Genomic DNA, 20947 nt, shown 5'->3' with positions numbered 1-20947 from the left:
TATTCATTGTCTTGTATGTAAAAAAATATATTGTTTTGCATTTGTTTGTTTTTTTTTATTTGAATTTTATTTTTTGATTTCTTATTAAAATAAAATAGTAATTTTTTGCATTTATTTATTGTTTTAATTTAATACCTTATTGCCTGAAATTATTAAAATCCTATTATCTCTGCTTTATCTTTGTGAGTGAAAAATAAAATTAATTAAGAAAGTATTCTAGTTCACTGCATGTCATAATAACTTCTAAGATATGTAGTTCAAAAACCCCATTTAGTTTTATATTCTTTCTTCAGTTTTTTATGATTATTCAATTTTTTTTTTCTCAATAAAGAAAAACGTAATTTTTTTCTATTATTTAAGGGAACTTTATTTGCATAATAGTGTTGTCCAGAAAGTAAATGGGTTAACATCAAATCTGCTTGTGTTCATCATTGATTTTAAACTTGTTTATTATTCCCAGTTGTTTTTGTTTTTAATGAAATTTTAAGAAAGTATAAAGGATGTGATCGCTTCCCTCCCCCCAAAATAAATATTCATAGAATAAATAAATAAATATTAATATTAATAAAATTATTAAAATAAAATAAATAAAAGAAAGTGTTACTCCATGTTTCATAAACTACGAAGCAAGACAAGGTTTAACGTTACATTTAAACCTATACAAATCCATTAACTTCTGTTTTTAAGAGCTACAAATTAGTGAAGTTTATGCATGGTTCTGTTGGTTTAGCCAGGTAGTTTGAAATAAGTATAACAAATCAAATTAATAGTAAACTCAAAAATTATTATTTTTAATCCAGTTGTTTTCTTGTCCTTGCTGGTTACTCTTTATACATAGCCTCTCTTCAAGGTACCGAACTTTCTTCCGGCCGAAGCTATTCTTTTTTTAATTTATTTCTGCTTTCGGCCAAAACTAAATGTTGTCATGGACTGAATAAAATATGATACCATCTCTGCTGTATTTAATCTTCATTTTCTATACTTATGAAACGTTAATCATCATACCAAACTTCTAAAATATTTCATATGGTATTGCTGATTTTTTATTTTTCCTTTTCAAACACCAGGAGACTCAAGACGCGCAGGCGATTTCTGTAGTTCCCAAGCTTGTGTAGCATAAAACAGCTGTGCGCCAAGGCTTAAATAGTCTTGGTGGATTCCTTTTATTGTTTCAAACGCTTTAGATTTAATATTGGATAATGGGCTATGTATATTTACAAGAAAAATGAAAGTACTGTACTGATTCTGTTCGTAATAGCTTGCTTGATCTATCTTAAGAGATTTATTCATAGATTCCTGAAAAAAATTTAATTTTCTCTAGAGCAGTCATTCAGTAATGTATGGAAGGCACAATATGAGGGGCACCTCAAAACAAAGCTCTCAAGATGAATGAAAATTTGAAATGTGTCAGAAATAAAAAACATGCTGTAGTAAAGAACATTATGCTGTAGGTATTCGGTCACCGATATTATTGAATAAGTGGATCTAACAATGCACTTATTAATGTATTTATTCAAACTGGATATGTAAGTTCAAAACATTATTTAAGTGCTGGGAAGTAAAGAATAACCACTCCCTGATGCCTATAATAAGCCTTTTATTTTAGTCTACTCCAGGTGCTTTGAGGATGGCTTCTACAGATTATGGGAGCCAGGCTCTCCTTAAAAGTTTTAGGGATAATGGAAAATCGGAAGTTCGTGAAGACCACTCCCTTGTGCCACTGAACCTCACTCCCAAATTAATATCTTTAGAGGTTTAAAGTGGTGTCATCCTCTCTCATTTGGTAAATATCCAGGTAATTTATGGGAAATCCCCGGGAAGAGCCAGAAGACAGGGAGAGCCACTTCCTGGTACCGAATTCCTTTTCCAAGCCCAAATACATCATTCAATACTTGATAACTATCCAAGCTCCCTAGCTCCTTATTAAAGTTCTACCTAGGAAGAGTAGAGAGTAGCCACTCCCTAGCGCGAAATACTCTCAAAAATGTTCTACCCTGATGTTTTGAGAATGAACATTTATTATGAACATGTCTTCTAACCGTATCTATTGGCTTGCTTGTGGGAGATTGGATTTAGCTTCCTAAGCGTTAATTGAGTGTTGTTGAATATAAAATTTAAATATAGTCACGTATTTTTTATATTTTTTTAAAGGTTACTTTGAGATAACGGTTTAGTAACTTTTTCCAGATTGCTTGTTTATTTATTGTCCACCCCAATTAAAAATTGTTTTTAAATTTTTAATGTGATTTGGAAGAGAAATGTGACTAACAGTATTTAGAATGTAAATTCATATGAACTCAATGAATCTAGCCAAGATTTAGGATGGTTTTGCAGCAATTATTTAACTCAGCCTCTGGGCGTTCCTCCAAGCATTGCGAAACTAAATGCAACTTACTTGTAAGTGCCTGAACCGAATCTGCTGCTATTACTTTCTTTTTCTGTACAGTGTGCACTATTTATTATTAACTTAGTGCTACAAAATTACTGCAATGAACGCACAATTAAACAGAGTTTCTTATTTTTTCCCATATCCTCCTTAAAAAATTAAAATTGATAAAATATTGATATTCTGAAAACGCTTTTAAACAAATCTAGACAGAGCCAACGTATAGTACGTCATAGTAAACTCAGCATCATTCAGTTAGCCACTTCACCTCTCAATGTGAATTAGCAAAAAAGCTATTATCTAGAAGTTTTGCCACGAATTCTAAATAATACTTCATAATTGTTTGATACGAGATTTAAAACACATTTTGTTTTCATACAAAAGAATTTTTGTTGTCGCCTGGTATCTGAATGGCCACCAAACTATAACGAGGATTTGGGACTGATGTCCTTTTTTTAACTGTGGCAATCACTTCTATATTTGTAATTTCTTTTCCTAGGCCGCAGCATTATCTTGGGCTAAATCAATATTCTTTTCTGCTTCCCCATAAATGTTACAAAAGTTATTCCAATTAGTGTTTACTTAATTAATATATGATAAGAGAAAATATGCCCTTTTTCGTGGGAAAGTTCTGAATTATGTAGTTAATTGGCTCATTAGCTGCTAACTGTTAATTTGCTTATTTAGGTAGTTATGGTTAGATGAAATTCTGAATGCTGTGGCAAAAATTCTTAAGTATAGTCTTCAATTCTTCTTAATCGAAGCACTTGGGAAAATATATATTGGAATGCTCGCTCGATCTTGTGAACAGGAATTATAATAACAACCTATTCATAGAACTTTCTTCCGCGCTCAGAAAAGCATTCTAACCAGCTGTGAATTCAGTATTTTTGAAATTTTGTTAAAAATGGTTCCGATTTTCTTTAATTTGTACTCCTTAGCTTTATAAGTTTAAGAAAGTTTATTTTCGAGATATAGATAAATTAAAAATAGTAAATTAGACAGTAAATTTCAATTTATCTTTCTGAACCCCCCCCCCATCGACTACCACTTATATTTTGTAATCTAGCCCTAAAAATCTTCAGGGACACTTTTAGGGAACATTTTTTCGGGAGACCTAGAAGAACGGCAGCGATAAGTTAGTGCCACCACTCACTTTTTATCAGCTACATATAAGGTGAACAGGCAATATTTAAAAGGATCGTTCTGCACTACCTGCGACAAAAATAATTAATAAAAATCTTATAAAACACATTCCATTCCGAATCACTTAAGAAATTGGATTTTTATAATTTTTTTAATATTTCACTTTTCCCCCATAAAAATAATTTCGAACTGCTAGATAGGTAAAGTGAGTGATGGCATCCTACGGGTTCGCGCGAACCGTTTTTTTTTTTAATTATGGAACCCTAGGGAACCGGTTATTAAAAATAAATGAATTACTCTGACTTCAGCTTTGAATCGTGCGCCATACCCTGCAGCGTTGTAACTGTGGACTGCCTAAGTCCGGGAGCCGTACAAAAGTGCAACTGCGCCGTAATCTGTGTCGCTGTAGTGTACACAATAGTGAAAAATGGTATTTTTAATGCAAAGTGAGGCTATGTAAGTGATTTGTTTTCTCTCTTAAAAAATGAAGAATAGGTTCCTAGATATCACTTCGACTTTATGGAACCGGTTCCTAAAAATTTAGGTTGCCATCACTGAGTAAAGTGATAATGACTCCATTCTGTGAGATCAATTAGATTTGCCTAGTGTGATTGCGACGTTTTAATGTTCAAAATCTGGGAACATTCTGGTCCTTCTTTTAAAGCATTTCCAGCTAAAATTCATAAAATATTTTTTCAATCAATGGGCTTCAAATCTATGGCCCTTTGTTCTTTATTTGAACTTTTGGCAGTAACAATTGCACGTTTTTAAAAATACGTTCATCAATCTTGAAGAAGAATCTTGAAGTAAACAATAATTCAAAGATATGTTAACGCTTTGAAAACGGTGATTAAAGCTTCCCGCCTTATTCATAGTGAGGGAAAGGTTAAATTGCTGTTCAGAAAGTTCAGGAAGGAGTAATGCATTAGGAATGCTTTCCCGATTAGCATTCCAAGAATTCCTTAACTGCTATTAAATAGGATTTTATACTATAAATGGCCCAGTTATTTCCAGTATTGGTCAAAATAGCAAATAAGTTTTGTTGCAGCGAGGCAGTGCTCGACCACATTCGCCCCTTCTGTTAGACTAAAGAAAAAATAGAAGAATTTGGTAGAATTGGAACTTGTTTTACATCCACCCTGTATTCTAGATTTAGCACCATATGACAATTCGTTGTTCGTTCCACAACAGTCATTCACAATAGACCATACTTTGGTTATTAATAATTTCTTCGTAAAAAGTAATAAATTGAAGTACTATGTATACTTACGAGTACGAGATTACTGGTTGAAAAATATACTTTTTTTTGGCTGTTCTTTGAGCGTTTTTTGCTGGGATAATTGTGTGATGAAATATTCTGTTTGCAGGATGCAGGTGCACGATGTAGTTCACTGGATCTAGAAGAGCGAGAGCACACTTGGAGTCCAACGCGGCCATGATGTGCTGGTGGAGAGTGGTGGTGCTAGCCTTCGTGGCGGTGACGTTCGCCGCTTGGCAGGACAACCATCGTCCAAAGATGTTTGTTCAACTCGGTAAGTCTTTATTTTCAGAAAAAAGGCATTTTGCAGTCACTACCTGGGGGTGACATAAACATTTATTAAGTTCAGAAAAATAGATTATTCAGTTATTAACATTATGAGGCGTTCAGCATTAAATGCTCTTTTGGCTGTTTAGACTGGAATGTTCTCCTGAAACAAATCAGTCTCTCAACATTTGATCATATACTATTCAAGCCAGAGATCCTGGCTTGCTGAAGGTCAAATTTCGGAACTAGTAAAGTGAGAAATATTTAGGTTTACACCTTTTGGTTAGACTTTTCTAGCGGCATGCTGCTGAAACTTGTGACCTGATTAGAATTAGCAGAAAAAAAAAGCATTCACATATTCGACCTAGTTCGAACACAGGCTTAAGAGTTTACACTGGGATACACGAGGGCCTCCACAAATGAAATATTGGAAAACTGTGCCAAAATTGAGTTGGTAAGTGTTCTATGTGAGGGGCAAACCAATAGATACCCGTAATATTCATGGAGTTCAAACGCTCTGTATCAAAACAGGCTTAGTGCAGCACTCCAAGACAATGCCTCTTCAAACTCTTATAGGCCGAATTACGATCCATAGAAATACGCAAGTTATGGCGTAGGTCCAAATTAAGTTGTACTGTGTGATTGAAACTGGTAAACAATGGTATGCTTGAGGTTCAGATACTCTGGTCCAGTTCTGAACCTCACACAGCTTAACACTGCACACTGTGGCACTGGTTATGGCTATCAAATGAAGTTCAAAATTATTGGAATCACTTTTACATCTCTTCTTTAAAGTCTAAACTTTTGTTAAGAATATAATTCTTAGTGGTCTTCGTACGAACCATATTGAATTAAGTTGGTGGGGGGGGGGGGAATCCATAGTCTTAAACCCCTCGACATATATCAGATGTTTATTTCCGGTTGTGCGCTTTTCTGGACCTGTGAAGGGTAGTTCATCACAAAATCATTCCTGATGGACTTACCATGAGTTTCGCGTACACTGCTGTTGACTAGTAAGATTACACTGAAAAATTGTTCGGCCAACGATATTTGAACCATCGCCATTCTGTTTTATTCCAGCAAGATATTCCAAAGGCCACATACGTCTCGTACGTGTGACTAAAGAAGACCTTGATGACATCTTTATATTGTTTTTACACTTAACTAACCTCCAGCACAAGCCAATTTTCCTTTTTAGGAAATCCAACTAATATGGCTAATACTAAATACTAAAATCGGTTTCAAGAAAACTTCAAAACACTAAAAAATCGAACTAGTGAAATGGCATTTTCGGTTGGCTGTTTTTGTACAACAGGTTTTTGTCGGGCCTGATAATGACAGTTTTTGAGTTATGCTTCCCAATCTAAAAACTGTTCGCTTACAGTTTCCTCTCTTGTGGTGTGTGATTCAAGTAAAAAGGATTAAAGATTACGAAAAAGTCTACAATGTTATCATGCACCATCACAAACTTGCTATTTACTCTTAAGACGTTTTGGGCTTCTTTAAGTACAATATTTACTTAATTTATTTATTGCAATAATTTCTTATTTCACCATATTTACCAGAGGAACCTTACTAAGCATAATTATAAAAGTAACCCATCATTTGCACAATCCTGATTATACAGTTATTATTACACCAAATTACATTCCCCCCCCCCAGTATGTGTTTCTGAATCTGATTTTTACCATTTGAACATTCATTGGCTCAAGAACAAATCTTCAGGGTGGAAGACCTTCATAATTACTTTTAATAAAACGTTTTATAGTAGTTCCGTGGTTGTTATAAGTAATAAGGCCCATTTATAATTGTAAAGGTTTCTTTAAACTTGTAATTAACTAATTATGGAACTAATTTATGGTTTCTTTGGTGTGCATAAAGTACGTAACTTATCTTTAGACTGAAGATGGACTTAAAAATGTCTGAATCTTCTTAAGTATAAAGATCAGGTTGTACTATGGTGGTTGACAAAGGTGGTGACTGTGTTTAGGATTTTGTATTATCCCTGAGCTACGATAATTGAAGATAGTCTAAAACGATGGTTTGGTTTTCTACAAAATTTTATTAACCGCCTCCCAAAATTCCCAAGGATAATAGTCTACAACCTATCATAAATTAATAATGAAGAACTTAAAACGTTCAACTATTTTTACACCCACCTGCTTAGCTCCGTCCGACTACCTATTCGTTATCCGCTCAAGGCTTTCAGAAGAAAATTTAGTAACTTCACCGTTGAAACAGGAGTGCAGGATTTTTTTTTAAAATTTATTTCAAGGAATAGTATCCAGTGTGAAATCGAACAGAAAGACGCCATAACAAATTTTAATATTTGTTTAAAATATTTTTATAAAAAATATATAAAACAATAGAAAAAAGTTATTTTTTCAAGTACCTTTAATTACATTATTTTTTATTTAGAATTTCTTGAATTTGTGCTAAAGTTTTCCCTTTAGTTTCAATTACATACATTAATACAAACACAGCGGAAGTTAAGCTAGCAATACTGAATATTAAATAATTAAAATACATGCCTATGTGATAGGCAATCGTATGATAGATTTTGTTCATGATAAATGAGGTTAACGCTAAAATCACTGATGTAATTCCAGAAGCAGTTGCTTTGATATTAGTTGGGAATAGTTCCCCTTGCATTGTAGAAGCTATTGGTCCCAGCCCAATAGAAAAGCATAGTCCATACAATAGAAACGATGCAAATGGTATCCAATAATAATCCGTTACATTTATACTTGTATTGTCGTTTAGTAGAAACCACAGAGAAGCAAACAACATGGCGATTGAACACCCAATACTGCTTAGAAATAGTAACGGTTTTCTGCCAACTGAGTCTACAAATATTGTTGCAATAAATACGCAGACAACCCAAACAAGGCCCATCACTATCACACAATCATTGGGCGACAATCGGCCGGCTCCTGGTTCTGGTAGAGTTATCGAACTGTATGCCATCAGTGCGCTAATGCCAGACATTCTCTGCATCGTAGCCAGTGCCTAAAAAGAAGAACAAATTTAGTTGTACTGCAATTATAATTTAATTGACTAATTTTTAAGAGTTGAATTGAATTATATTTAGGTAGTGTATTCGGAGATTAAAGGAAATGAGATCCTGAAGAAATTAGTATTTAAAAAAATGACGGCTTAAAAAAAGGATGCAGAATTTTTGGAGAGAAGTTCCATAACTTAAAATTCTATTGAGTCAAATTGCTCCTTTCGATTTATCGATTTTTGAGTTGAAATTCGCCTTTAAAGTTCCTTGTCATTTTATTGTTGAAGAGTCTCTTTAGGGCGAAACTGTTTCAAATTAAAGTGATATAGGGAAAAAACAAAGTGAATAAAAGTGTGAATTTGGAGGAAAGTGTACATGAAGTTTACAGAAAACTTGTGAGTCATTTTTGGTGTAAGAAAAAACTTTATTTCCGTAAGAAACCAATGCTGAAGAAAACATGAGAATGGCGATTAGCATCTGAGTCATTGGCGCCCGGATCTTTTTTCAGAACATACTGCATATTTTTATATTATTATTAGTTCGAATTGTGTATCAAAGTTATTACCGTTTTCTGGCACAAAAATTAACTAAACATCGAAAATATAGTAGTGGGTGTTGTAGCTACAGGATTCTGTCTAAAATTTGTAATTTGGTTTGTCGGTTAAGTACGCGCGAACATACAGGTGCTACAAAAATACTCGAAACAATTTCATTAAAAAATTTGTTTTGAACTTTTTTTAAGGAAATACTAAAAAAACTGAAAAATGGCATCCAAAACAAATTTAGTATCGGAAGTAACCAGTCCAAAATGAAATACCAATTTTTACAAGTTGAGATTTTCTGTCCACTTACACTTGAATTGCGGGCAATGTATCATTTTTTTTTTTGCTAAAAACAATAATTTTAATAACAAATTAAATATCACGGTAAACGGGGCGTGAAAAAATGAAATGCATTTAACATTAAAAGCACAGAAATTGTAGCATTTGGCTGGGAAAAAATGCACGTTCCGCGGATATACAGAACTGACATAAAATTTACGTTTATAATGTGTAAGGTTGAAAAAATACTAATGTTGAATTGAAGTTATTTGAATCAGTCAAGAAATGTGAGTTATTATATCGCTGTGTAAGGTCCAATTACAGAATATTCTCAAACCTTAATTACAAAGCGTTCTCGTCTGTTACAACTTACTTCAACAATCAGTAATGCTCTTCGATTGCCCTTAGTTTGAACCAAAGCCCTTAATGAACGCTTATTCTTCATCTCCTCTTGAACTGCCACAGATATAATTTCAATTTCTTCTTTGACGTCGGCGACATTATCAAAACCTCTAAGCCAGGCTAAATTTTTTGCAGCATAGAATTTACGATTATGCATCAATTGCCAGTATTGACTTTCTGGCATGTACCAAAATGTTAATATAAATGCTACTGGTAAAGAACCGGAAATTATAGCTAAATTTTTGTAGCTAACGTATGGTCCAACAATGTATTCCAATATCACGCCGATGTTGGTCATTATTTGTACAAAAGTGCTTAAGGCGCCTCGTATCTTCGGTTGTGATATTTCGGCAAGGTACATCGGTGTAATTGTGCTGACAGTTCCACTCCATATTCCTGGAAGATGATAATAATGATCATGATAATCAACTTTGTTTAAGAAATAGAGATAATTTTCAAGCATTTTTTAAACATTTTAAGAACACCTCTTATATGAACAATACATTATTAATTAACTTCGATGAAAAAAACCTCCATTATGTCATTAAGATAAGTTTCACAAACAATTGTAGTCATCTACTGTGTTTTATTACTACTGTGTTTTTTACTTCCGTTTTATTAAATAATAATTGTTCAAAACTAAAATTGACATTTTTGTTCCTTCTCCAAAAATTGACATACGAGGAAATTAATAATTGATATCAGTGAGAAAAGTTGGTTACTCTAACATCCTATTTTTCTGCATCCTAGTTCTCTGTTCGGGGTAGGGTTTTATTAAAAACTAAAACAACTCAATATGGTCTTAAAGCTTAATAAATGAATAACTTTTTCTATAATTGGGTGATTCCTTGACATTAATCATTGAAAAAATACAATTAAAAATTTTAACAAAAATCCTCGAGAACGAATGTTTTAGACATGGAAGTACAAAATTCATTGTTTATAAGAAACGTTTTGAGGCTCTCTGGATTAAGCAGATTTATTGTAGGATAAAGGATAGAAAAGTTACGGCCGTTATTATGGTGAAACTCGCGAATATCGACGTAAAAGTTAAAGATGCAAATATATTTAGAATCGGGCCAAAGTGAAGAGAATACTTTTTGTTGCATTTGAGCTGCTGAATCACCTCCCGAAGTTTCGACCACTCCTCCGTATACACCCTGTATAGTAGGCCATAAAGGTTGGAATTTACGCAAAGTACCTTTGGAATGCATTTTTGATTGAGTTTTCAGAATATCATTTCTAGAAGCGTGTTTAATGTGGGTAGTTTAAGAACTGTTTGATAGTGTACATTTTGCTGGCGGCGTGTTGTGACAAGTGAAGTTCATACTTCACCATGCTACATCTTCTTTGTTCTTATTTCACATTATTAAGATGGTCACAATCCATATCTGCAGCAAGTGCTCCAATTGGTTGGATTTGGCCCGATAGCTTTCCATAACACCACTTCATCATCGCATGTTGACCGTGCTAAATTTGTTCACTTTTTTAGTAATATCACTACTATAAAAGTTTCGAACCAACGCAGTACGTTGATAAATGACAGATGTTATACCCAAAAACATTCCAATAATTCATAAACATCATTCGTCTGTGGTATTTAAAGTGTGCAATTTCTTGAGGGGGAAGAATCTTAATTTTTTTTAATGTGTGCATTGCATTATTTTGGAAGTACATAATATTAATTTTGAATTGTAAATTTTATTACACCTAGTATAACTCCCTTAGTTCAGCTTACCTGTAAGAAATCTGGCAAAATAAAGCATGTAGGGATTAACGGCATACAGAATGATGGTCCATGCGACGAGTGGAATAATCGCCAGGTAGAGTAGCGAGTGTTTGCGGCCAAACTTGTCCATGAGCAGCCCTGCGGGTAGCGGGCTTGCTAAGTTACCCACATATAACAAGGACACCATCCATGACACCTGCTCATCGGTCAGTGACATTGGCTGTCCGGACTCTCTCAGCTTCACCAGTACAGGTGACGGCCATCCGAGCGAGGTGCCAAGTACGATTACAGATATACTTGCTGAAATTATAGGGGTAATATACGGTTCAGAACTTCAATCTTGATTTTTGATTAGTTGCCATCGTTAAACCTGACAATAAGGTAATGGTCAAAGTCAGGCGGACTATATCATTTTACTGTATGAATTTGTAACCTTTTTGAGATTTTCACTAAAGTGGCTTCAACGATATTTTTGGAACTTCGTATACTGTCCCAAATTCGTATAGGACTATCACTTTAATAGGAAAAATGTTTATTTGAAAAGTCAATTTGTATGGTTTTTGAGATTTTGGCTAAAGTGATGTACAATGAAGTTCCGTGAAAACACACATAAGTTTTTTAGGGAATGGTTTACAATCAGAATATTTTTTCTACTTAAATTACCAGAAAACTCAAACTTATTTCATTCTGATTTTATTGTTGCTGTTATAGGTTTCAGATGTTTGTCAGCCGGAAAAAACTATCTTGGTTTTAACGATTTTTTTTGTTTTTACTTCGTACATAATTTACCTGCCAAAAAACCTTCCGCATTTATTTGAAACATTTTCCCTTTTTTTTGAGGTTTTGCCAAAAGCTTGTTTTAATCAATTGAGTCCCTAAAAGAAAAGGGATTAGCGCTTTTTAGTTAGCGCATTCTGGATTCCAATGCGGAGATCCGAGGTTAAAATCCAGCTGCTGTTTTTTTTCCCCTATGAGCTTCTAACACTCACTTCCATGGATAGTTATCGTTGTCTGTGCCGAGAGAACACTGTCCGGAGGCCGGCAGTGCGCTAGAAAAAGCTCCGGGCGCCAATGACCTCAAATGTTAAAGCCCCCTCAATTAAAAAATACAAATAAAAAAAAAAAACAAAGACAAAAAAGCTCCTTCTGCATAATTTACTTTTCCCTAATTTAAAAAAAAAAACGCAAAATTTACAAATTTGAGGAAATCCGATTAAGCGGAAGTGTAACTTTACCGAATAACATTTTTATTTTTTATTTTTCGCAATGTCTGCATCGATCTTCATCTAATTTCGTTCACTAGCAGCTACACTTGTGCAGGTTTATCACTTTAAAAAAATTAATAATAAGAATTTCTCAAAAAGGTGATTCAAAGAATTCAAAGAATCTACGATCTTAAAAAGATTGATTGATTGATTCCAGGGATTCAGGGAATGGGATTTTGGTTGGTTGGTTGGTTTGGTAAATAGCATTACAGTATTTTTATGTACCAAAGAACCATCTACACCTTCCAATAAGACCCCATCATTGGCTGAAATGATTTGGAGGGTAGCTATGTGAAAATAGTGGGATCCATATGGAGGTTAATCTGATGTTATATTAGGTGAGTTAATGGCGACTGTTATCTGAGTTATAAACTGTTATAGTTTATATATTTTTTAAATTTATTTGATTTGGCATTATGGGAATTTTTATTAAAACATGCAAACCCTCATAAAAAAAAAGTATAGCATACATATTAGTGTCAATTTCACAGTTTTTTAAAAAAAGTACAGCAATGTCTCCTAGGCAAGTTTTATTTCTAGGTATCCTGGGCGGAGACGGATAGCTATCATATTTACTTAAATTTCTCATATCACATTAATTAAAAGCCGAAACCAAGACGGGGGATTGAACCCAAAACCATGCTTAGCTTTGCGGGCCGCACTGTTTTACAATTAATTGAAGTAGAATAAGTAGTAATGCTGATATTTTTGCATTATTTATTTATTTCTTCCTACTTCTGTGTTTTCCGGAATTTGAAATGAGAAACGTGGGATATACAGAATAACTGCAGCATAACATACTTTTCTGTTTTCCTTTGTTTTGATTAAACTAGGATAAATCTCATGAAGGTTATGCTTATCTCATAATAAGTTTTTTCAGAGCATTGATTTCTAAGTATTTTAGGTGAGGTGGAGAATTTGCTTCTCAGGCAAAAACAGTTTTACTGTAATAAAAAAGAACCAATAATTTTAATAAAATTCAAAGTTTGTAGTAAATACGCTGAGTAATGCTGTAAGAGAAATTCATGTAAATTCTTCAAAATATATTTTTATATAAAAGCAAAAGATTATTTCGATAGTCATGTTTTAAATAGAGGTCTTAAGAGAGAGGATTATGTCATAATGTAATTATGACCCAACTTGAGATTATCTGATCAATTAAACTCTTCGATTGAAATATCTAGTATGCACAATCGTACCACTTCCTCTTTTTGCAATTTTAAAGATCTAAATTATATTATATTTTGCGTTTATAATAAATTTAATGTGGCTCTTATATTGTATGGATGCAATTTAACAAAATTGTAATTAATAAAAGTCAGCTTCTCCAGAACTTTTAAAATACATATTCCTGGTAAATGTTATAAACGAAATTGGTAGGCTTTTATGTATTTAGTGAGTTTACAGTAATCGTAATATGCCACTTTCCTGCTTTTTTCAGAAAACCTCAAAAAAAGTGCTAAATCCATGGATCCTAGTGCTAAATGAAATATCAAATTTGAACTTCGGCGCTTTCTCAGTTACTGAGTTACTGCTAAACCAATACAGATCAATTTGTAAAGACCAACTTTTCGTCAAAAAACTTAAACAACTTTGAAGATCTCGGATTCACAGAGATGTATAAAAATAATACTTTATTTTAAAAGAATTACATTTAAATGTGTATATATAAAAAAAAAAATTACCAACTGTGGCTGCCATATACTGCCGGCATAGTCCCAGACGATAACTTTTCATAATTGCTCGATTCGTTCAACTAAATTGTTTTGTTTCTTAATTAGAGTTTGTTTTTTTATTGTCTTGTATGGGACAAGTGGCAACATCTTATAGAACTATCGCACCCTGTTATCAATGTTAGGAACTTATCAGTTGTAGAAATCCGCTGTTGATTTCTTGAGTTTTCATCAGACTACATATTTTGAGATTCCCTAACTCAAAAAAAAAAAAAACATTTTTTCGAATTTGGACCTTTTGTGTCGTTTATCTTATCTATTAGTAGTATTCAAATTAAAAATCGTTGAAAGTTAACATTTGGATCAGTTATCACCATGGGACCTAGCAACAAACATTCTTCAAAACGATTCACCATAGTTCATCTTTATTGAATGTTTTTTATAAAATTTTTATATTTTCACGAAAAAAAAGGTTCTTATGATTTTCTTTAAACTTCACACATCACATTTATGTAAATGTGATAATACATTTAAATTAATTTTAGCGTGCATTTTTGGGGAAGAGTGGAGGTGAGGCATTCTTTAATTCCTCACCGGGATCAGGTTGGGGAGACGATACAGGATACTAACGGAAGAATAGGCAAAGACTTGCCTAAGGAGAGACGTATTATTGTTCAAAGAGTGAAGGAAACCGCTCAATAGCAGAAAAACTTAAGGTAGAGAGAAAAACAAATCTTACGATATATGAAAGAATGTGTGTAGCATAAAAATTCTGTCATAAGTAAACAATAATTAAGATTTTGTTTTTTCAACTTGTTACGCAACTCTTAAGATAAAAAATGATAACTAAAAAATTGTTAACATCTGGTTCATACTAGTACATAATTTAACAATTAGTTCTTCTGGCAAAAGTATAAATACCTATATGAAATAGTATATTACATAGACATCTTGCTTAAAACTATGAATCTATTTCTACAAGTTAGTTAGCCTCAATAGTATGTTCCGCTGTTACAAAATGAAAATATTGAGCACCGGCGTAGCTAATTGTTTGGACGTCCGCCCTAAGGACGGACGTCTTTAGGACTTTTTTGAGACAATGATTTTTTGATATTTTCTGTTTTTCATCTTACTACTGGAAAGGAATGTTCTGTGATCGTGGTTAATTTTTTATATCGAGTTTTAATTACTAAAAATATTTGTTTTGAGACCTCCTGTGTCAAAAAGTGGTTTTTAGAAAATAGTATGTTTCTTTCTCTTTCGGCGAGTTTGTGTGTGTGTACCTACGTATGCATGTGTGTGATGCGTGTACGAACTTTCTAGTTGATAATTCGTAAATTCACAGTAAACTCAAAGTTCATGTTTCGTTCGGGTCCCACAACAGCGGTCAAAATCCTTTACCATAAATAACAATATACTGGAAGTATTTTCCACTTTTAATGTCTCCATCTTTTTCCTCATTCTCATCTTCTTCTTTCACTTTTTCCTCTTTCTACTTTTGACTCCTTTTAACTCTTGAGCTTTAGTTCGTTCAGATCCGCCAAAGCATTACAAATGAAATGTGTTAACTTATCCTTACACTGATTATACTTTAAATTTAAAATCAAAGAAGTTCATGAACAGACAAGACAAAAGACACACCAACCCTCTAATGATGTAAAACAGTACATTGTAAATTAGCCCGGAAGGTGACCTAGTCCCTAGGTCGAAAGCTCGGCATAATAAAGTTTATCATGACTGAAACTGGCATTAATTTTGCATCCTATTGAAACTATGATTCAGTCACCAAAAATAATGAGCAGTAAAATTTTTAAATGAATTTTCTAAAAGGATGCACTCGTATGAATAACTCATCTAAGCCCTAAGAAATTGTGCTTTTTGCCGCTGCTTTATGATTGATTGGAATGATAACAGATCTTTAAATCAGAGCTTGATTTCCGGTGAGCGCTGAATCGAACTTAAAACGGTGAATCAATCTTTCCGGAAGGGTTCCCAGACATTTTGGGGTTTGTTAGATTAGTATGTTTGTATTAAGCAGCGAATTCGAGATAGCAAAATTACTGGCAGTAGGTAAAAACATTTCATTTTTATTTTTATCCATTCATTTAGTTTCATGTAGGATTATTTTATGTACATACGACCGAATAGTATGTGACACTAAACTTGCTTACCGTTACGCTAACACCATTATTTGGTAGATTTGGGTGGAGTCTTAGGGTCGAAGAAGGAATTCCCAGATTAACACAATTCGTTCATTCCCAGACAGACACATACTGAGCAATCTCACACATTAACAAAATAATAAAAGGTAAGTATAAAATGTAATAATGAAAACTGTAAATATATTTATAATAAAATAAAATTCAAGACCAATTGGTAAAAAAAGAAGGATTCTGCACCTACAATTTTAACTAATATTGTCAAATTACAAATTATTTTCTGGCAAATAGCATAAAATTCAGTTCTTTAATGGTCTTCAATGTTGGTAGGAGTTTTGTTTGGGTATAGAGCAGGGGAGTTATCATTATAAACACCGCGGAACCCCGTTTAGTACGCTTCACTCACAAATTTCACTACAGTGGTGACAGACAATTTAGGGCAACTTAAACAAGGTGTGATCCACTCGAGCCAGGTTAGCTTTCCATTTAATTTAGGCGTTTGCTGCAGGTCGGCGTTCTCTTTAAAATGAAGCTTTTTTTTTTTTTTTTTACCTCACTGTCATGTATGGGGCGCCCTGCCTCGCCAGCACTGATCCGTTTCGGCGCTCCGCTCGCTTTTCTCTCCTCCTTACTTCAAACAAGACACTATGCGTCCTCTCCCATCTTTCTCTTCCAACAATCACTGCACTCAGCAAATCAATTACCTTATTTTTCTGTACGATTATTAAGTAATAATAATGTAACATGACAACGTCACAAGTCGTTCGTTTTGTACAATAGGATGCAAGAATTTTTATTTTGGACATTTGTACACAGAACCTCATAAAACGGTATGCGCTAGTTTGAGTTTTTTAACCCCTTCTAAAAACATAAGACCCCCGTTGAGAACCGCTGCCCTAGAAAACTCAATAGCTAAATGAGGGCTGATTTGAATACGTGACTAAATGGTTACACCTACTTTAACAAGCAGAGCCAAGTTCATACTATCTGGGCTGCAAATGAAAATTACGTAAATTTCTATTTACAGGTGCAGAAGATGTTGATAGATTTGCTGGGAACAGCTCCAGTGTTGACTACTTCCGTTTGGTGCTGAAAGATGACAACTTTATACTTATTGGTGCAAGGTAAGGTTGCAACTATTTTTCACACTTATGCTATATTTTTTGTCACACATGTGGATGTTAAAATATTTATTCGATTTTTTTTTTAATGGAATAAATTCATTTTTGTTGTAGGAATTTGGTCTACAATATAAGCATAGTTGATTTTGCAGAAGCACAGGTAAATTTTCCAGTTTCTGTTTTTGAAATTTTCTTAAAATGAGTTTTAAATTTAATAAACAAATAGGATCACATCTATATAAAACATTTTCCGAAAAAAAAATCTCTTTGTAGAAGAATCCTTGGGGCATGTTAACGTAGATGACATTAAGGTGGTTAAGTCCCACTTATGGAGTACTAATCCTTCTACTTGATAGGCGGTAGGTCTCTCCAGAGAAGCTTCGGCTTAGCCTCAGAGAGCTGTGATATTTTTCGAACAAATGTATCCGTTATAAAGCACAAAGAGGTTTTTGAAATTGGCTCAATTATAAGCATAAAAAATGGTAGTTCTAGCTAGTAAAAATATAGGTTACTCTTACCACCATTTGATGGTTGCTGGATATAGAGGTGAATGTGAGGTCTCTGAGATGATAGCAAGAGAGAGAGAGAAAGAAATAAATAAATGAGTTTATTAATGTCCTGGACATAAGATAACTTTCCAGTAGATGTTCAAGTAATGTTTAAATGTATTAACAGACTTGGCTCGCAATCTATCGGAAGAGAGTTCCATCTTACATGCTTTTAAGTAAAAAGAATTTTGATAAGTTACAGTTATAGGTGTAGGCGTATATAACTTTGTATCTACTTGTCGAGTGGTTCTCAAGTGCAACTGTCCTTTGTTATTAAATAGTGAATACAGATAATCTGGCGCTCTATTTTTAAACAGATAATAAATAAAGGCAATATTACCTTCTATATTCAACATTTAGCCGGTTCAGCCGGTGGTAATAAGAGATTAATATGTTCATCTCTCCTGTCATCAAAAATTAAACGAACACTTGAGTTTAGAGCTCTTTGTATCCTTGTATTCAATTACGAAGTCAGGTCCAAATAAACAAGACAGCAATAATCTACATGCGGTAGGATGAGTGTCTGAACCAACTACTTTCTTAATGAAACTTGTAAGATTTCTTTATGGTAAAGAAATCAGTTAATCAGTTATTCAATCTTTATTCAGTTCATGCAAAGCTTTGTCCACTCTATTGACAACATGATTATGCCAAGTGCTGTTGAACTTAGCATAATCCACATAAGGTAGATCAATATTACCAATTTTGATTCTTGAAATATTGTTAAAATCAATGCCATTAACGCACCTAGAGCTACCAACTACCATCACTTTCATTTTAACGGTATTAAAAGATAAATTTTTATCTTTTGCCCAGTTAAAAACAGAAGTGGACCTCATAATTTACACATCTGATTCCATTCTCCAATTGATTAAAAGGAATGTGATATAGAGGATTAAATCATCAGCGTATATAAGGTTCATACAGTTTGAGATAGCTCTAGAAATATCACTAACATAGAGAACAATAACGGACCCAAAATAGAGCCCTGCGGCACACCAGAAGCAACATTTTCCCATCTTGAGCGAGCAACAACATACATGCCAACGACACATTGTCGCCGAGACGAAAGATAAGACTTAACCTATTTGAGAGCACTGCAAGAAAAATTCAAGCTTTTAAGAACAAAGAGGAGTTCAGAGTGACAGACAGAATCAAAGGCCTGAGAAAAGTCAAAGAAAACCAAAACAGTAACTGTAAGGGGCGCTGGCCGCTCTTGAGACGCCCGTTGAGGGAACAGGGAGTGGTTACTTAGTTACAACTCAAGATAATTTCATTATTTATTAAACTAGAAAAACAACAACAAATTATCGACAAACACCCAAAGTAAAAGGGCTCCACCCCTTACATAAACCAACCCCGTTGAATATACTATACAATTCTCTATCTAACCTCGCGTCTAATACATTCTAATACGTATCCCCACACATCAATAAGTTAAATAATTCCTTCGTTCACCTACAAGTAACCCAATATACTATACAATTATCTATCAAAACCTCGCTTCTAATACATTCTAATACGTATCCCCACACATCAATAAGTTAAATAATTCATTCGTTCACCTACAAGTAACCCAATATACTATACAATTATCTATCAAAACCTCGCTTCTAATACATTCTAATACGTATCCCCACACATCAATAAGTTAAATAATTCATTCGTTCACCTACATGTAACCTATTCAGTCTTTGCAACCACTGAGTCGACCATACTGGGGCTAAACAAATACCGCTATTAAATTACTACTGGGCTACACTCACCAGCCACAAGCCAGCCGACGAACCTCTTCCACAGCATGGGTCTTCCTTCCGCCGGAACCACGGAGCTCCCCTGCAAGTCCACTGGCTCCTCCGCCGGGCGGCTGGCTCCTCCGCTGGACAACTGGCCCCTCCGAAAAAGTGAGACCCTGGCCAGCCAGTAGCCCAGGTTTTGTATACGATACGGTGTCGACTCAGCGGTTCCTACACCTTTCGTAATTTAATTATTGATTTTCCTCCTCGTCCTAATTCTTATAACCCCGATTACAAAACAATTCAGAAAGTAAAATACCTAAATTAAATAAAATTTATTTTTTGTTTTAAAAACTAAGTATATTGAGATTTCATAATACTTTTAAAAACACTGTATCCCAATGACTTTCTACTACAAAATGTTATGAAAAGCTGGACCCTTACAGTAACCATTCGTTTGTCAATTGCAAGGCGTATGTCGTCAGTTAGTTTAAATAAAGCAGTCTGAGTACTATAGTTGTTCCGATATCCTGATTGATAAGGATCTAATAAATTGTAAGTTTTAAGATAGACAAAAATCTGATTGGAAACTATTCTTTCTAAAGGCTTGGATGTAGCACAAAGGATGGAAATTGGATGATAATCATCTAGAGGGGAAGGTAATTTAATTTTGGGAATAGGGCGGATAAGAGATAATATCCATAAAGAAAGAAAAACTGAATTGATTAGGGAATAGATAAATATATACCAAGAAGGGAAGGGATTATAACAGGAACGGATTTCTTTAGGAAATTAATTGGGATATCATCAACCCCCACAGCCCCAGATCTTCTTTTAAATAAATTATCTAATAGTACATCCAAAGTAATATGTTGAAAGTAAAATTTGTCGTCACCAGTTACATGGATAGTCAGTGTTCTATAGGGAGAGGGAATAGAAGAGTCAGTCTTTTTACTGAAGAAAGAGGAGAAGTGAGCGTTGATTTCGTCGAGAGTAAACAAAATAGAACTGGAGAGATTTCTAGACTTTACCAGGCCTAATTTCCTTAATTCACTCCATATCACTCTAGAGTCCCTAATGCCTGAAAACTTAGTACAATAAAACTCCCGTTTAGCCGTTCTAACCCTTGCCCGTACCTGATTTCTAAGTATTCGGTATTTAGAGCATACGGACTCACAACAGAGAACGAATAAATGCTCTTCTCAAAGAGTTACGCTCCCTCATTAACGCACCAATATCATTGGACAACCAAGGAGTTGATGGCTTTCTAAGTCTCACAGAACGAAGTGGGGCATGCTTATCCATTGTGGAAATTACGATATATTTTTGTTAAATAAATTAACTTTTTCATCAATGAAAGTTGATTCCACAATTGAAAACCAGTCACACACCTTTGGATCAGACTGATACCTCTCCATATCAAACTGCTTAA

The 20947-nt window shown here is 34.0% G+C and overlaps 2 protein-coding genes across 3 annotated transcripts in view; one reads left to right on the top strand and one right to left on the bottom strand.

Annotated features, from left to right (window-relative positions):
• Sema1a (semaphorin 1a) overlaps positions 1-20947 on the top strand; it is a 77787-nt gene that overhangs the window by 2021 nt on the left and 54819 nt on the right. Inside the window, exons 2-4 of the mRNA XM_074143634.1 lie at positions 4900-5064; positions 17138-17234; positions 17346-17391. Coding sequence (XP_073999735.1) covers positions 4968-5064; positions 17138-17234; positions 17346-17391 — 240 coding nt within the window. The 5' untranslated portion in view covers positions 4900-4967. The remainder of the gene's footprint in view (positions 1-4899; positions 5065-17137; positions 17235-17345; positions 17392-20947) is intronic.
• On the bottom strand, positions 7347-19680 carry LOC141462053 (facilitated trehalose transporter Tret1-like). 2 transcript variants are annotated; one of them, XM_074143637.1, is made up of 4 exons: positions 19546-19680; positions 11023-11313; positions 9256-9680; positions 7347-8066 (listed from the first exon to the last, which is right to left on the bottom strand). In XM_074143637.1, the coding sequence occupies exons 1-4, from the start codon at positions 19580-19582 to the stop codon at positions 7461-7463; spliced, it is 1359 nt and encodes a 452-aa protein (XP_073999738.1). In that variant the 5' UTR covers positions 19583-19680; the 3' UTR covers positions 7347-7460. The 2 variants fall into 2 exon arrangements, with proteins under 2 accessions (XP_073999738.1, XP_073999737.1); XM_074143636.1 differs by lacking the exon at positions 19546-19680 and adding an exon at positions 13964-14108.

The sequence above is a fragment of the Rhodnius prolixus genome, unplaced genomic scaffold, assembly GCF_049639745.1.
Source record: "Rhodnius prolixus isolate KJV_2025 unplaced genomic scaffold, Rpr scaffold_12, whole genome shotgun sequence".
Classification (NCBI taxonomy): domain Eukaryota; kingdom Metazoa; phylum Arthropoda; class Insecta; order Hemiptera; family Reduviidae; genus Rhodnius; species Rhodnius prolixus.
The sequence above is the reverse complement of the archived record's forward strand: the minus strand, read 5'-3'. Positions and strand labels throughout refer to the sequence as shown.